Source organism: Micropterus dolomieu, linkage group LG14, assembly GCF_021292245.1.
Source record: "Micropterus dolomieu isolate WLL.071019.BEF.003 ecotype Adirondacks linkage group LG14, ASM2129224v1, whole genome shotgun sequence".
In the NCBI taxonomy this organism is placed as follows: domain Eukaryota; kingdom Metazoa; phylum Chordata; class Actinopteri; order Centrarchiformes; family Centrarchidae; genus Micropterus; species Micropterus dolomieu.
The window spans coordinates 16,958,931-16,975,823 of record NC_060163.1 but is presented as its reverse complement, the minus strand read 5'-3'; the positions used below and the strand labels follow the sequence as shown (position 1 = coordinate 16,975,823).

The window sequence follows — 16,893 nt, the reverse complement described above, 5'->3', positions numbered from 1 at the left end:
CCGACAGTTGATCTTTTCTCTCCAAGTTGCTTTCCGATTCTCTTGTAGCCCATCCCAGCCTTGTGCAGATCAACAGTCTTGTCCCTGATGTCCGTAGAAAGCTCTTTGGTCTTGCCCATGGTGGTGATGTTGGATGCTGGTTGTTTGGGTGTTGACAGGTGTCTTTTATACAGGTAACGAGGTGAGGCAGGGGTATTTGATGTAGATAATTGGTTGGGATTGGGGCTGTGTCTTAAAGAAAGACTAACTGGCTTGTAGGAGCCAGAATACTTGCTGTTTGGAAGGGGGTCATATACTTGTTTTTCCTCATCAGATGGTTATAAATTTTTATAAATTCATATGATGTGATTTTCTGGAATTTTCTTTGGGATTCTGTCTTTCACTGTTAGAATGTACATATGATTAAAATTGTAGATTGTTGCATTCTTTGTAAGTGGGCAAACCTGCAAAATCAGCAAGGGGTCAAATACTTTTTTCCCCCACTGTATGTCTATAGAAGTGTTATTTGATATACGCTTAGTAGCGCCAACTAGAGGCCGATTGACACCAAATTTCCCACAACCACTTAGGAGGGCGTGCCAGACAAGGTCCCTGAGTTTGGTGTAGATCGGCCATTGCAAACCTAAGATATGACATCACATCCATTTTTTTGCGTTTTGGCAACAATTTGTTAGCCTGTAATTAGGTCATTTTTTGGCGAATCAAAATTCCCTCTACAAACTTTTATCGGCTCGGTCCAGAGATGTGGTGATCAGACTTGCGGTTTCGGAGGAGTTAATTAAAATAGGTTTTCCAGTTTTTGCAATTTAGCAAAATGAAAACGTCATTGCACAGAGGCGTGTCCTATACCATACGAATCGGCAGCATCCCCCAAACACGTAGACATACGGTTTATGAACGTGCGATGTAGTGGCGCGTAGTTATGAGACAAAATGTCCTTTGGTTCAAAATCCCATTGAAATGAAAGGGATGTTCCGATGGTATTTGAGCTCCAATTATAGCGCCACCTATAAGCCGAATTGCACCAAATCTTTCAGGTGTGATCAGGGGCCCATAGGGAACAAATGACCCAAATTTGGCAAGAAGCGGACTTGTGGTTATGGAGATATAATATGCATGTAAATCAATGGGATTTTTTTTGGTCTTTAATCTGCAATAACAGCGCCACCTATGGGCATATTTGGGGCAACTTTGGTGCCTATAGTGAGGGGACCATGCTTAATAATTCAAAACAGGTTTCATGTCAATGTGTCTTGTTATAGAGGTTATAGAGGAACAAATTTTTCGGATTAAATAGCGCCGCCTAGGGGCTAGTTGTACCAAATTTTGCACAGGCCCTCAGGGGGCGTCCCACACAATTGTTCCATATTTGGTGTCGATTGGCCATTCCGAAGTGAAGATATGACATAACTTCCTGTTTATAGCGTTTTGTGCAAACATTTGTTAGCCTATAATTGCGACAGTTTTAATCGGATCAAAATTTCCTCTACAAACTTTCATCAGCTTGGTCCAGAGATTATCCGTGCCAAATTTGGTGTTGATCGGACTCGGGGCTTCGGAAGAGTTAATTAAAATAGGTTTTTCAGCAGATTTAGCAAAAAAAAAGTTTAAGCGGAAATGGGCGTGGCCTATACCAGGAGATTCAGCTCAATCCCCTGAACGCGTGGATATAAGGTTTTTGATATATTGAAACACGTTGACCTTGCTTATAGCGCCTTTGTTTGCATTCGTAGGTTCCCAGCCCACTCGGGAAGAACATGTTTTGTTACGGCCTACCGCTATCAGATGAGCAGACCAGCATTAACATAAATGCTACAGATCGTATCTTCCCAATCAAGAAACATGTCTGTCAAAATATGATATGTAGACACATCTCAAAGTCATAGGCTGTGTCCGAAATCCCCACTCATTCACTACTCCCTACCCCCTATGTAGGGAGTTGTATGTAGAGCACTATATAGTGAGCTCACTCGCATTATTAAAACAACACTTTCGCACACTACACCGATCGTTATTTCGGCGCCGTTAATTACGTCATTGCCGTCAGACAGTCAGTTTTTTCTATCAGCGCAATGCATGATGGTATGTAGCGCTTGGTTAGTGACCATCGGTTGTACACTACTTTTCAAAATTCATTCATGCATTCTGGGATACATTGAGTGAACTATATATGGTAAATTAATTATCACTATACATTCGGACAGCACTAAAAAATGGCAAGCTCTCTAAATAGTCCACTATATAGTGAGTAGTGGGTGATTTCGGACACAGCCAGAATGAACATTCTAGCATAAGTTAAAAGCAACAACAGTCACAGATTACAGTATAATGCACTACATGGAAATCCAGTAACTCACTCCCAGGCTATTTGGCTATGAACAGGAGATATTTCAGCCCTCTGCTTGATTAGGGTGAACGTTTCATCAGTCCCTGTAGGAAAGTCACATTTATCTCAAATGTAGCCTACAGCCCCAATTGCAACATTAAGGATGTTCTTGTTGATAATATAGTCTATTAATTTGAAATTAGCAGCTGTTTGTACTCATTGTGTCACGATTATAGCAGCTGAATTGGTGTGATGTGCGTGTCAGCTCTGACATTATTTGCATCCGCATGTACACATAAATCATCCTCCCACCTGAACTAATTGTTTTCTTCAATTTAGAGACTTGCATCAGCATGGACATTTTACTCTACCTCCACTGGTCATGGAGCTCAGGATTTATCAGGACAACGGCTGCTTTATTCCAAACTATTTCACTGTATGAACCTGAACTGTGTGTGAGACATTTTGGATGTGTAGAAGTAATATAATAATAATCAATGAAGTTACGCTGCTGTGCCTCCTGCGTAAATGCGCACAGCATCTCTCTTAATGGGGAGACGCTTCACCCCAAGGCTGGACTGGGACAAACTGCCATTTTTGACCCAGGCAGCCACCAAAGTCACCCCTCAACATTACACCATGCTTCCATATAATATCTGTACCTACTGTAATATTCCCCCAAACACGCTGAGTGGTATCTGCAGTGGAAAAGTGTACCAGTGCAAGTGAAGTGTACTCATTCGTACTCCATGGCCACCTCTGACCACCATGGAGTACACAACTCATACTCAAGTACAATAAGGGGTGTGACAAAACACTTACGCCATGAGATGTGACATTGCACAAGATTGGGGACATGAGAACAAGACAAGAATATATTTTAATACTATTTAGAAAAAATTCTTGATGAAATATACAATTGGGGGATTAGATTTGGAGCATTAAACACTTAATTTCCTGCATTCTGGTGAAAATGTCTGCAATTTATGGTGGAAATTTTATTGTCTATATAATGGGAAACAATATTCAGCTGGCAGGCAACAATTCAAAATCTAAATAAATTGTTGAAGATAATGCAGTAAGACTCTCTGGATATGCATTCTGTAGCTATTGCTTTTAAATATGTTTTCTCCTGTAGATCAACATTTCTAACATAATATCCCTGCTGAGTCAGCACACAGTCTGAGTCTTTGGTTTGGGGAAGTAGCCTCTTTAAATGTGCATGTAACAGTCTTTTCACCTCAATGATAAATTTATTAATTTCAATTCATTTATAAAGTCCTGGATAAATAGTTCATGTGTTTTCTGCTCATGGTCAAACCTTTTTAGGGGTCTCCTCCTCCTCCTCCTCTTCCTAATTGGCACGTAGGTTGCAAATTCCACCCACTACTCAGGCAAAAAAATGGCCCTTTTAAACCTGATGGTGGCGCTATAACAATCAACTTTGCATTTTTGCAATTATATTAAATGACTTTGTTTAGAGTCAAACTTCTTTCATCATTTTAATCTCTGGATTCATCTACATCTTTGCTCCAATGGTCTTCTTCTCTAAAAGGGTCAAATTATACAACCTGAAACTTTGGCACGATCATCTATGGAAGTCGCTGATCAAAAGTTATCAAAAGAATCTGTTTCTTTTTTCAGAAATTTTTACTTTTGTGTCGTTAAGTACAATTTTACATAAATGCCCGTAAATCAAAATTGGCTTTAGCTATTGTAACCGAACTTGACACGTTCAGATTTTAGGCCCGAGCTTTGCTGTGCAGTCCTGGGATATTCTTCCACTAGGGGGCGCTACACTTGCAAAAAGTTTATACCTCTTAATTCGCTGGATGGATTTGTACGAAATTCGGTTTGCACGATCTAGGTCCACTACTTACTTCATGTAAAAAATTTGGTAATGATTGCGGAAAGTGGGCGTGGCTTATTGCAAGAAATGTACATTTCTAGACATTTCTCATTCCTAACTTCAAAAAATCTAAGAAAATCACCCGTACGTCCTATAGAGCAGACTTTTTTTCAGCATATCCACTGATATATGACTAATGTTTGCCTCACTGTAACCTTTGGTCAATTCAGAAGTCAGTCACTCCATATTTTTCAGAATAGGTTTAATCAATTAACATCTGTATCTCCAAGTCTTTCTTCAAACGCAACCACACTCGACAGAGTCGAAAATTTTTTTCAGAATTTTCCCGCCACATCTTGACAGTTGTAAGTGTTTTAAGTTTAAACTGACAAAACTATCCAGGTCTGGCACATGTGACGTCACTACCTCAACTTGTTAGATGTGTCAAAATGTCAAATGATGCGTTTTTCACAACTTGCTTGGATCCCAATCATTGCTGCTCGCGGCTATATTTATTTTTATTTTTAGAAAGTCTACCTGCCCTATAGCTACTCTGCTGTGCATTACTTTATTGCTCAGCCGGTAATAGGCTATCTTCTTTAGACTGTTTGACCGACACAGTTTGGGGCTGCATATGAAACAGAGACCAACCGAAAACACTACTGATCATGCAGAAATCTCGCCATAAATCCACACACGTGAACTTCAACAGCTCTGATAAAGTGCAGCTCACTGTCCCAAACAGACCTCAGTTTTAAGATGTTTATATTGTAAAACTCTACCAGTTACATCCGTCGTCACAACTGTCTGGGCTCAAAGTGCACTTGATTAGTGTCACGGCTTACGCCAGTGTCTCATCAGCTGGGCTGAGTTGATTAGTGCAGAGTCAAAAACTTTCTCTTGCACCACCCCCTGATATTTTACGGCCGTAGGCAAACACCAATGTCGCTTAAGCCACGGGCCGGGCCAGCTGTCCCGATGGTTGGCCCATACAAGGGGCAGAAAGTTTGATCGCGCATTTGATCATTTTAAATAACTAATACAACTAATGAATACAAAAGGAACCCCATAGAGTCATGGCTCTCTTAAACTTCACGACTGCCAAAAAGGCTTTGCAAATTATACTCCAGTGTATTCTCCAGTATTGGCGCGCTGAGATCGATTTCCACTTCAGCAGCGGGAGGGTTAGCTTTTTTCTCATTCATTCCCATGTGAACCAAACTAGTGAAGCTTTTTACAATTACAGTATTAATGTGTTTGCTTAATGGTGCTGTGGAATATTTTTGTAAATTTCATGTCTATATGTGATTTTAGTGAATATTATAATTTTGGTGTATATGTAAAATTAGTTCTGTAATTTGTTTGCCAATAAAAGCTATTCACAGTAATGTGTAGATTGTTTAAAAGAAAAAAAACAATCATTCATTTGATTGGTTTTGTCATTAAAAAAAAGATCAGGTTGCCAGTAGGCTCTACTTTCAGCATGTGTCACACAAGTTTTGACCTTGGATGATTGTTGTCAGTGGTGCTTCTTAAAGACTGTGCTCTTTCCCAAATGCAAGAACAGGCTTTTGAAGTGAATGAGGTCATTATCATGTTGGTATATTACATTTTACATTCAATAAAATGATCCATTACAACTTTTTTCTTTGTTTTGAGTATACATTGTGTTCAATTCAAATGGGGTCTTTTAATTTAGGGACTGCACAGAAAGTATTAGAAATTCATTTTCTTTGGAACCTCCTCTTGACTTATAAAAACTATAACACCCTCCCCGAACTGTAGCCTTTAACATTACCATGAACAGTAGGGCTACAACTACATACTGGCACTCTCCCACAGACACACAGACATCGGAGCCTCTCAGCCTTTCCGCTAGCTCAGCTACAACACAGGTGGGTACCACACAGAAACTCTACAAAAGGGCCATGAATGTGCTTCTAGTGACATCAAAGCTCTCTGTGCTTCCAGTATGGACACGTTCAGTCTGACAGCAGCTGCTCATGGCTAGTTGGCACTGACTACCAGATATGGATGCTCCTTCCCCACTGACTCATGGTCGGTCAGTCAAAGGCATGGGCCAGTAAAAAAAAAATAAAGTTTTTAATTTGAATTTTTCTGTTTACCTGCCATTGGCAGATGAGCCAAACTGTTAACTTTTGACCCTGCCCTCCCCCAATTTCTAAAAACATTTAACTGAATTGGTACAATTCATTTCATTACTATTAACTAAAAGAGACATGGTGCGCAGAAATTTTAATCTTAGTATGTTGCAGATAAAATAACTGCCCACCAATGGGCACAAGAATTTGAATTATAAATTGCTTAATGTTTGACAAAATGTTGATTATTGCCACTCTTTGGAATGAAGAGCTTATACAGTATACAGACTGTTCTTACAGTCACTGAATGAATAAACTGATGTTAGCTCTGTGGCTGCTGATGGACCACAATACACCTGAAACCACAATACACCTGAAATTCGAAATGGTGAAAGTAAAATTAATGAATGAAATAATGACTGTGACTCTCCCCTGCTCTCACCCCAAAAATCAGACTACCCTCCTGTTAGCAAAAATAAATAAATGAAATACATAACCATCCCTAAATTGGGATCCCTCTTCCCCCTAATAATTTCCCTAAAGTCCCTTAGAAATTTATATTCGTCTATGGATTTTTTTTGGTCAGGTAGGATGTGACCATTTGTCGGTTTTTACACTTCTGGAAACTCCAAAAATTTGATGTGATCGGGGTTGTCAGATTGCACAAAACTGTTCTATGTTTTATACATATATCAAGAAAATGTTTCTTGGTAACAAAAACAAATCAAAACGAACACTTGGTTCCCACATCAGCTGTAAGACAACAAGTATTTAGCAACAGATATCTAGTTTGGCAAAACTGATACTAATTCACTATTGCAATTACTGAGCTGAGAACTAACCAGAAACTGTACATGAAGTTCAAATACTGCATTGGACAAATGCTGTGTAAGCATCTGTGAGGTTAATTAATGAAAGCAGATGTTCTCAGACAAATAAATGTCTGCTATTAAACACTTAAAAATCAAATATGTATGTATTGCAGTCTTATATGAGATTTTAAAGGAATACTCCACATAAAATCTTTCTTTTAAATAATACATACCGCATGTGGGCTTGAAAGTCGCCTCTGAAAAGCTTGGAACTTCCCCCTTTGTGGAAGATGGCAGTAACAATGGATTCCAGTAGTGGCCAAGAGTTATAGAAAAAAAAAAAATCAATAAAGATATTTATATTCCAATCTGCAACCATATGGGAGCATCTGAAGTTCATAGCCAGTCTTCTAAATGATCAGGGAATCTGACCCACATACAATAACACAGACCAAATTTCTTTAATGTTCAAATTTAGAGTGCAGTCTTTGGCTTGTAACGATATCTGAAGTCAGGTTGAAAAATGAAAAACAAGACTAACGCCTTGTGAGTGTGCCGTCAATGGACACCATTCTCCCACTTCTTACAGCCTGAAAACCTAAAATACATTGTGGCTGGTGGTGGAACTACTGCTAACATTTGCTAAGTAGCACTTTACACAAAGAACAGCTGAGGCTGATGCAAATGTCAGCAGCATTTACAGGCATTTGGTTAAGTACAAATTGAAATTTTGATGGTGGCGCTCAATGAAAAGTTAAGGAATCAACTAAACTGTAACAGTTTCCCCTGTGGGAGACATGAATGTGCACCTAGTTAAAACATACGTGGAAATCCATCCAATAGTTGTCGAGACGTTTCACTCAAAATCACAAATATTGATCTCATGGTGGCACATATGGAAATGTCCCAAGATCACCAAAATCATTAGGACTCATGTGGGAATCAAATATCTGTACAAAATATCATAATACATACCATAGATATTTAAGTCTAGACCAAAGTGGTGGTCCAATTGCCATCCCTAGCATGCTGCTTGCATGGCTCAACATTTGTAAATTGTATATATTCAAATTGATTGGCCAACAGGGTGCGCTAGAATAAATAATTCAAAGACTAGATTTTTCTGGGTCATTTAATTTTATTACATATATACATTATTATATGAATAGACTTCATAAGGGATTGAAGATTTCAATCTCAGGGAACCCCTGCAGATCTGAATCTTGTATCAAAACAAAAAAAAGATAAATTGAACTGGTTTTTGCAGTGTGAATGAGAAAAAGTCCTTATGTAAAAATAAGTGCCCGTACAGAAGAGGTCAAGTCTGCTTTATGATTAAGAAGTATTCTCAAGTCTGCTGCACACGTTTATATAACTGAATTATGTTATACATACAAAATGCCGCCAAAAAGATTTCTCACAGTGTTCAATGTCATTACATTGAGGGAACATATTATGTAACTTCTTAATAACCGAGAAAACACAGTTTAATAAACAAGTAAAAAGCCAGAAAAGAACAAGCATCTTAAATTTTCTGTATTCTCCTCACAGATTACAATATTGAAACTGAAATAATAAGCAACTCCACTAACTCTTGCATGCTAACAAACTTGCTTTGTAAAATTAAATGCAGCATTCTCAGAGTCTGTGGCGTCAGCAACAACGTCGCGGCAAAAAAGAAGACAACCTCCTTTTCTGGTAAATCCCCAAACAGGAAATGATCCGACACTGTGGCAGGCACTTCTCTATTTGCTGAAGATAATCTTAAAATGTCTATAGACAACAGGCTCTGGGAAATTCACAAATTTCACACACCGCTGCCGTTTCTTTCCTTGATGCTATGTGAACAGAGGTATATGGAAGTCGGCACTATCAAAGAGGAGAGGCCTTTTGACAGGAGAGGGATCCTTGTCAGCCTTGTGAAGGAGTTTAAACAGTCCTGTTCCGATGTTCATTGGAATCCCCATAATGATGCACTCAGATACACCTAAACACAAACACACAGGAAATGTTAAGACCCAATTAAGTCAAAGAATAAAGTGCAATTTCATCACAGAAATGAAGCATCAGTTTACCACAGACAGAGTCCTTTTGACCGAAGTAGGCGGCGTCGAAGAGATGATCAGCTGTTTTCTCGAAGGAGGCCAGCATGAGGACACTCTCCTTCATTTTGGCTAAACCGAACCTGGTGATTCCCAATATCTCCCCCTTTATGGACAGAAAACAGTATGAATACATGTGAATTTTCTTGTAACTACGCAAACAATATGAAGACAAGATGTGTATTTATCATACCTTATAGGACATGAGATCTGCTAGAAGCATGACGTGACGCCGGTCAATGCTCATTCCGTGGTTCACCATGGTGTACTGAATCTCATTGATGATGGTGGATCTAGCAGCCTCAATACCCAAGGTCCTCTCAACCTAGAAAAATTCAACATTGACATAATTATAGTAGAGATGGGATACATTTCAAAATGCATACAGAGCCATCAGCTTCCACTCACCATTTTTAACCCTCAGAAGTGGATGTACTTGATAAAAAACACGTCTCACTTTACAAACGTGAAGATAAAAATCAACTGTTAACCTTCACAGACTAAACACAGCAGCAACAATAATTTTCTGTAAGTACAGCCTCTGTCACAAGTGCGAGTCGTGGACAAGTCTTTTTCTGTTGTCAGACGACAAGTATAAACGGTCAGTTGAGAGTCGGATGGCCTTGGTGAAGCAGCCCAGAAAATTCCTGCTATTCACCAACCTATGAAATCATTACTTTTCAATTTGTTGTGGGATCTGACAGAACAAGAGGAACAAGAGAACAACAGCAAATTAATAATAGCTGTGATCATGTACATTAATGCATCTACCCATGTATGCATTAACACACACAATCTCACAAACATTAGACCTTCATGGCAAATTTTAACCTCATAGGTAGAAAGTTGCAATTGCTTTAGTGTGGGCACAACTTTGTGGACCAATGAAATTCTTTCTTTACTCTATAAAGAAAGTGAAGAAAGAAAATGTTCTCTCTGCTGAGGGCAATTTTGTCTACAAAAAGTGGTTCGTGAGTTATGAAAGGCTGTGTGGTTAAAGTGCAGGGGCAGGGAAAACCGTCACCAATGAAAGTGTCTGTGTGTATGTGCATGTCTGTGTGTTTGTATTCTTAAAGAGTTTAGGAAGAAGTGAAACAGGCTTGAAACGTTTAACCAGAGGGGGCAGCAAAACACTGCTTTTCAGACTGGTGTCAAGATACTTTTCAAGGTGCATCATTTATTACCCGAGAAGCTCTTAAAGGGATGGGGGGGCAGGGATGAAGACATCTGAGTTAGCATACAGCTAACTTTTGCAAACGCCAGTTCAGTGAAAGGAACAACTTTGGACTGCACTGGAAAAATGTTTTCAGGACCGCCACCAACAGTCTGGATGAGTTTACTGATGCTGTGACGTCCTACATCAGTTTCTGCGAGGACAGCTGGTTACCATCACGTACCAGGTTGAGTTATAACAATGACAAACCCTAGTTCACAATTAAGCTCAGACAGCTTAGGTTGGAAAAGGAGAAGGGGGATCAGACAGATCACAAACTACAAACCCAAAGCCCCCCACTCCATCAACGACTCTCGCCTGGCAAATGAAGTGAACCAGTTCTACAGCCGCTTCGAAAGACAATCTGACACCATCCCGCAAGACTCCTTTGCTCAGCTCCACCTCTAGCCCCAGCCCTAGTCCACCATCCCCTCCTCCCCCTCTTCAGAGGAGGCAAGCTCCACCCCCGTCCCCCCCTCTCCATCTCAGAGAGGGATGTCAACAGACTATTCAGGAAGCAAAACCTCCGCAAAGCAGCTGGGCCAGACTCTGTCTCCCCATCCACCTTGAAGCACGGTGCTGATCAGCTCTCTCCGGTGTTCACAGACATTTGTAACACCTTACTGGAGACATTCCATGTGCCAGCCTGCTTCAATGCCTCCACCATCATCCCTGTCCCCCAAAAAACAAGGACTACAAACCTGTCGCTCTGACATCTGTGGTAACGAAGTCTTTTGAGCACCTTGTGGTGTCCCACCTTAAATCCAACACAGATCCACTCCTGGCCCCCTGCAGTTTGCCTACAGAGCCAACAGATTTGTAGATGACGCAGTTAACATGGCCCTTCACTATATCCTCCAGCACCTGGACTCCCCTGGAACCTACGTCATGAGCCTGTTTGTGGATTTCAGCTCTGCTTTCACATCATCATCATCATCCCGGCCCTGCTGCAGGACAAGCTCTCCCAGCTGAACGTGCCTGACTCCACCTGCAGGTGGATCACAGACTTCCTGACAGACCGGAAGCAGCACATCAAGCTGGGAAAACATCGGTCTGACTCCAGGACCATCAGCAGTGGTTCACCTCAAGGCTGCGTTCTTTCCCCTCTGCTGTTCTCACAGAACATCTGTGGTGGGGATGAGTCCGCCTACAGGTGGGAGAGGATGTACCTAACCTTTTCATAGATTTTTATCAGCTTTTACTGGTGATTCTCTACATGTAAATTTTATATCCCAGTGACCAGTGAAAGTGCAGTTATGGCTCTCTCCCCATTCATTTGAATAAGAGCCAGGTCATGTTAGTCCAAAATAACCGCCCAGAGGAGTTACCAAGATGGCTGCCAAGTGGCGGGATGCCTATAAGGACTTTGCCGGAAGTCACGCCCATAACTCATACATCGTAGAGTAGGGCGATTGTCTTTCTTTTCATATCGTCTGATCATACTTGAGATCACCGATTGGCGATCTGATTGGCAGTTATGTTGCAGCAAGTCAGTGAAATGCCAGCATGAAACAGACTTATTAGCTTCAATAGAAACCACCAGAAACATCTGTAAATGCACAGTACAGTGTTTCCCACAGAATTACTGTGCAACTGTGGCGCCGTACACTTGTAGCAGGGAGAAGGGGGGAGCAATCGATAGCAGCCATGTGTGTCAACCTCGACAACGCAGCTGTATTCTAACGTTAACATATCTGTCTCCAACATTGACAGCGTTGTGTTAAGAAAATATATAGACTAACCTCTCAGAGTTAACTTCAATGCAATAGTTTTTCTATAAACACATGGCTCTGTTTCAATGTGTGTGTGTATGTGTGTGAGTGTGAGAGAGAGAGTGTAAGCGGAGGTGCTAAGTGAATCAATGCGCTGAACGCAGTTCCACAATGAATTATGATTTTACTCATATTAAATAGTATATAGTCTGTGGCGGTGAGTATTGATATTGTGCGTGTCGTGTCGCCACAAATAAATCAATGAATGAGAAAAACTGCAGTGAGGTGCAGATTCTAGAGACTATTTATATCATCTTAGTTCTGAGGTGAGTTTGTTAAAATCGCCTTAATATATCAGTGCACGAAAAACCAATCGCTGATCACCCTTAACAACCCTAATGCACGGTATCATGGGGCTTGCAATGATATAGATAGAATGTAACATCACAACCAAATACAGCCTCCAAAATTACTAATTAATAATTAAGTTGAAACTACACCTATCTAAACAGTTTCAACAAACATTATAACTGTCATGAAGTTCGAATTTATTACAGGGCTGTAGTATTAACACTGCTTTAGTTTTAGCTCGATGTACCTAATAAACTGTATAATCAAACTGCATGACTAGCAAGTAACGTGTACATTTCCCTGTATTCTTTATCAAATTAGCAATTATAAAAAAATTTAAAAATAAAAACTACTACTAAGACTACCTTCTTGAACTGACAACTCAAATTGTATTTATTGGTTTAGGTGCCAGTGTGATCCATGCAGAGGCACAATCTGTCATGGGTTTCTATTCAGTCTCAGAATTCATGTGACAGATGTGGAATCAAAATAAGCACTCATGCAGGGCTCTAATCCAAGCTACAGCACCACTGGCTTTTAAATCTCCCTTGACTGATACCTCATACGTATTGTTTGAAGTGGTCCTGCTTCCATTCACTCCGTGCGTTGCCATGACAGCTCTCAGGTTGTCCCCCTCCACCAGGAGTTTGTACTTGTTCTTGCCGCTCTGTTCGTCGATGTGAATGACAGCTCGGGAAACCTCAGGTATGCCTTGAACCACCACCTTCCAAGTAGGAAGGAGAACAATGTCAGCAGATTAAAAAAAGAAACTAACACAGGCCTCCAGATTTACTTTATAATACAGGGTACTAATTTAGGAGCATCACTTCAATTCATATTCAGCAAAACACATTCATACTCTTCCTTCTTACTAGTGTTACTACGCAATGCTCTAAGACATTTTTCTAGGTTGCGATTAACAGTTACTCTAATTATCATTTTAATTTGTTGACTATTTTTTTCCCCGATTAATCTTATTTCACCTCGAAATGAAAATATAAATGCTCATCACAGGTTCCCAAAGACCAGGTAACCTCCTTAAAGCTGCACTAATTAACATTTTTATATTAACAGATAATCAAATGACAACATGTAACGTGAAGGGTGTCACTCATAGTGACAAACACACAGAGAATAATTAATTATTTACCCGACTCCGCAGTTCCCCTTATCTTTGAAGCGTTTCAGCATCTTTTTGCTATTTTGGTTTTACAGCCCACAACCTTACTGTTTAGTTCTGTCTCACCACTCTTATCTAATCCAAACAACAGAGAAAGTTAGTGACTAACTGGTGAATTTAGAAGAGCATTTAGCAATGGGAGTTGGTGGAGACGAAAACAGAAGTAAAAGGAATAATGAAGAATGAATACTGGGCTTACATTCGCCAGGTGGCTAAAAAAACACTTCATTTGTTCTGTCTCTACTGAATATGTAAACAGCCGATTATTTACGCATTCACCCCTGCTAGCAAATTTGTGGTTTCAGGAATGATGTACTGTTTATGTTTTTGAAGGCATTCAGGACAGGTTCAGAGAGACCTGTTACTCATTTATACTTATGTTTCTTATTTCCTTCATTTGTTGCCCATATTTTCTTTCCCAGTATCGTTAGAGACCTCACCCTAAACCCTGATGCAGCATCACTTTGTAAAATTTTGTTTATCTATATTCTTGCCTTGCCATTGTTCTTTTAAAATATGAATTAGATGTAAAATAAACAATGTAAGATAGAGTGGAAACAAAAAGTTTCTAGAAGTCAGCGCACATATAATCCAATATCAGCCTGTTAAAGTGTGTGAAAAGTGTGTAAAATGTATCAAACAAAGTTAGGATGCACAAGACAAACTCAATGTTTTCACAGACAGGTTTTTTTTTATAAACCAATACACATCAGGTTCTTACCTTAGGCAGTTCCTCTTTTAATGACTGCAGCACATAGTACATGGAGCTTTTGCTGTTCTCTCGTGGAGACACGCACACCACCGCCTCGCCGTGCACAGCGATGTCTCCAGGTTTCACTCGTAGTTTAGACATGCAGATGGAGTAACGCACCGTTTCTGCATTTACCTGAAAGGCAAAAAAAGTAAATCAGAGGCAAAGCTATCATTGTTATTCTTACCACACAATGCAAGTCACTCATCTATATTGTAGCACTTCAAAAACAACAGCCAATAAACTGAGAGAACCTTCACGTGTGATGCATTACAGGAACAATGTCTTCAGGGCTTCATCAATGGCAGGTTATTTAATCTTCAAAATTAAGAATGAGGGAAGAATGCCTATTCTACATCTGACCCAAATGCTAGGAAGATTAATTTGTAACTATGGCAACCACCCCCATGTTTCCTTCTAGCATCCACAGGATTTTTTTTCAATCCTCTAAAGCAAGACTATGGACGTTCGTTTGGACAGTTGGCAACAAGTGGTCTCACAAAACAGTTTTTATAAGGATTAAACAAACAAGATATGGAGTTTTAATTAGTGAGCTTTACATGTGCTGGTAGGCAGACTTCTTTACATCTGGACAGAACAAGCCAGCTGTTTTACCACTGTTCCAGTCTTTGTGCTAAGCTAAGCTGACCAGCTGCTGTTGGTACCTTCATATTTACCTTACAGGCATAACAGTGGTATCATTCTTCTCATTTAACTCCGGACTAGAAAACGACTGAGTCTATTTCCCTAAATGTACCAATTCACCATTAGGTGTCCAGGTGAGGGCGAGCAAAATGGTACCACACGGGGAAACGGGTCTCCTGGTGGGGTACGTGTCTTTACGTCTTGTTTTACTTTAGGATACTGCTACTAAAATGTTTATCTGTGACTTGCTAAAATGCAGTTTAACAGTAACACAAGTAGAAAATAGTCAGAAAGTCAGAAAACTGACTCAGTAATGTAAGATCCACAGCAATATATGTGGTAATTTTTTTTTAATAACTTTTATTTAACCAGGGGTAAAGACCCATTGAGATAAAATCTCTTTTTCAAGGGCGCCCTGGCCAAGAAAGACAGCGGGACAGAAAGTCCAACAGTACAAACATACAACAATACAATCAAAGCATCTAACCGTTTACCTACTGTATATACATTCATTAATCAGCTAACAAGAACTACTGTCGGCTACTGGTCAAACCAGATGAAGTAAGTCCGTAGCAGCAAAGTGTATTAATGTTAGTAAGGATGTGTTTCATAGCTTATGAATTCAACTTTTAATTTTTAAGAGAAATAATTATTTCCAGTTTCAAAAGTTACATAGAGTTTTTTTAAGGATTACTACAGTTTATTATAATTTTCTAATGAATACTTTCATAGTTTTGGCCATCATTCCTATTGATATTAATAGCAGCATTCACACACTATCAGTAACAAAAAGAAATCAGTGGTACCTCCAGTCGCAGCAGCCTTATTCTCTCCAGTGACAATTTCACCAGAATGAAACAGTCATCTGGCAGAAACACTTCTTCAATGTACTCAGAAATCTGTGGAGGAAAGCAACATTGGCTACTTAATGTTCAGTACTTCAACTACTGATATCCTTCTATTTAATGCCATGGATTTATTGATATAAAGGAATAAAATATGCAGCGTAGTAGAAATACCTCTCCTAGAAGAGTTTTCTCTATCCTCCCCTTAACTAGCCTGGCAAAGTCAGCGTCGTCTTCCACATCCAAATGAGCAGTGATTATAGGCGTGCTGAGTGGTGAGTAGAGGACTTTCAATAGATTATTCAACACAAATTACAGATGCATTATTGCTGTGATACAAAGACAATTTCTGTGGATCAGCAGAGCTCATTCTGCTAAATGCACTATTTCACTGTCTAAGCCATGGATTGACGTTATGCTTCACTGAAAGTGGCAAAGGCCCTTTTGACCTGTGAAACTCTATAAAAATGACAACGTTGTCTGGAAGCAAAGGTGAAACAGGAGAAATCCTTCCAATTCAATGGTCATGAATGAGTTCGTGTTCTATCTGGCAGCAATAATTTCCAATGAATTCCCAGAGACATACAGACAAAGCCTGAAGGATGAAAAGGCTTATCTTTGTCTACTCTGCTCATACGACAGAAAAAACAAAGGAACATCTCTGTTATTATATATCATACCTGATGTTCTTGGAGGCATTAATGATCTCTTTGATGCGAGGCACCCCCAGAGTGATATTCATGGATGCTACACCAGCAAAATGGAAAGTTTTCAAGGTCATCTGAGTACCGGGCTCCCCGATGCTCTGTGCACACAGGGCCCCCACTGCTGAGCCTGGCTCCATCTGAGCTCTGTGCGAGAAAACACATGATTTCATCAAACTGACAATTAAGGGAAACGTGGCAATAGGGTTCGGCAGATAGACGATGCCATCGTCCATCGGCGATTGCTGACAGACATCACCACGTTGAGCCGGCAGCATGATTGTAAAACCCCCACCCCCCC

At 40.0% G+C, this 16,893-nt stretch overlaps 2 protein-coding genes across 2 annotated transcripts in view; one reads left to right on the top strand and one right to left on the bottom strand.

Annotated features, from left to right (window-relative positions):
- Positions 1-5,819, top strand: part of qrfprb (pyroglutamylated RFamide peptide receptor b) — a 27,964-nt gene extending 22,145 nt beyond the window's left edge. The window contains exon 7 of the transcript XR_006827977.1: positions 2,666-5,819. The gene's annotated coding sequence lies outside the window, so the exon portion shown is untranslated. The remainder of the gene's footprint in view (positions 1-2,665) is intronic.
- Positions 5,820-8,207: 2,388 nt separating this feature from the next.
- polr3a (polymerase (RNA) III (DNA directed) polypeptide A) overlaps positions 8,208-16,893 on the bottom strand; it is a 12,756-nt gene continuing 4,070 nt past the window's right edge. Inside the window, exons 7-14 of the mRNA XM_046069774.1 lie at positions 16,569-16,837; positions 16,063-16,156; positions 15,850-15,942; positions 14,369-14,533; positions 13,027-13,191; positions 9,385-9,516; positions 9,165-9,297; positions 8,208-9,076 (exon numbers count right to left, since the gene is read on the bottom strand). Coding sequence (XP_045925730.1) covers positions 8,928-9,076; positions 9,165-9,297; positions 9,385-9,516; positions 13,027-13,191; positions 14,369-14,533; positions 15,850-15,942; positions 16,063-16,156; positions 16,569-16,837 — 1,200 coding nt within the window. The 3' untranslated portion in view covers positions 8,208-8,927. The remainder of the gene's footprint in view (positions 9,077-9,164; positions 9,298-9,384; positions 9,517-13,026; positions 13,192-14,368; positions 14,534-15,849; positions 15,943-16,062; positions 16,157-16,568; positions 16,838-16,893) is intronic.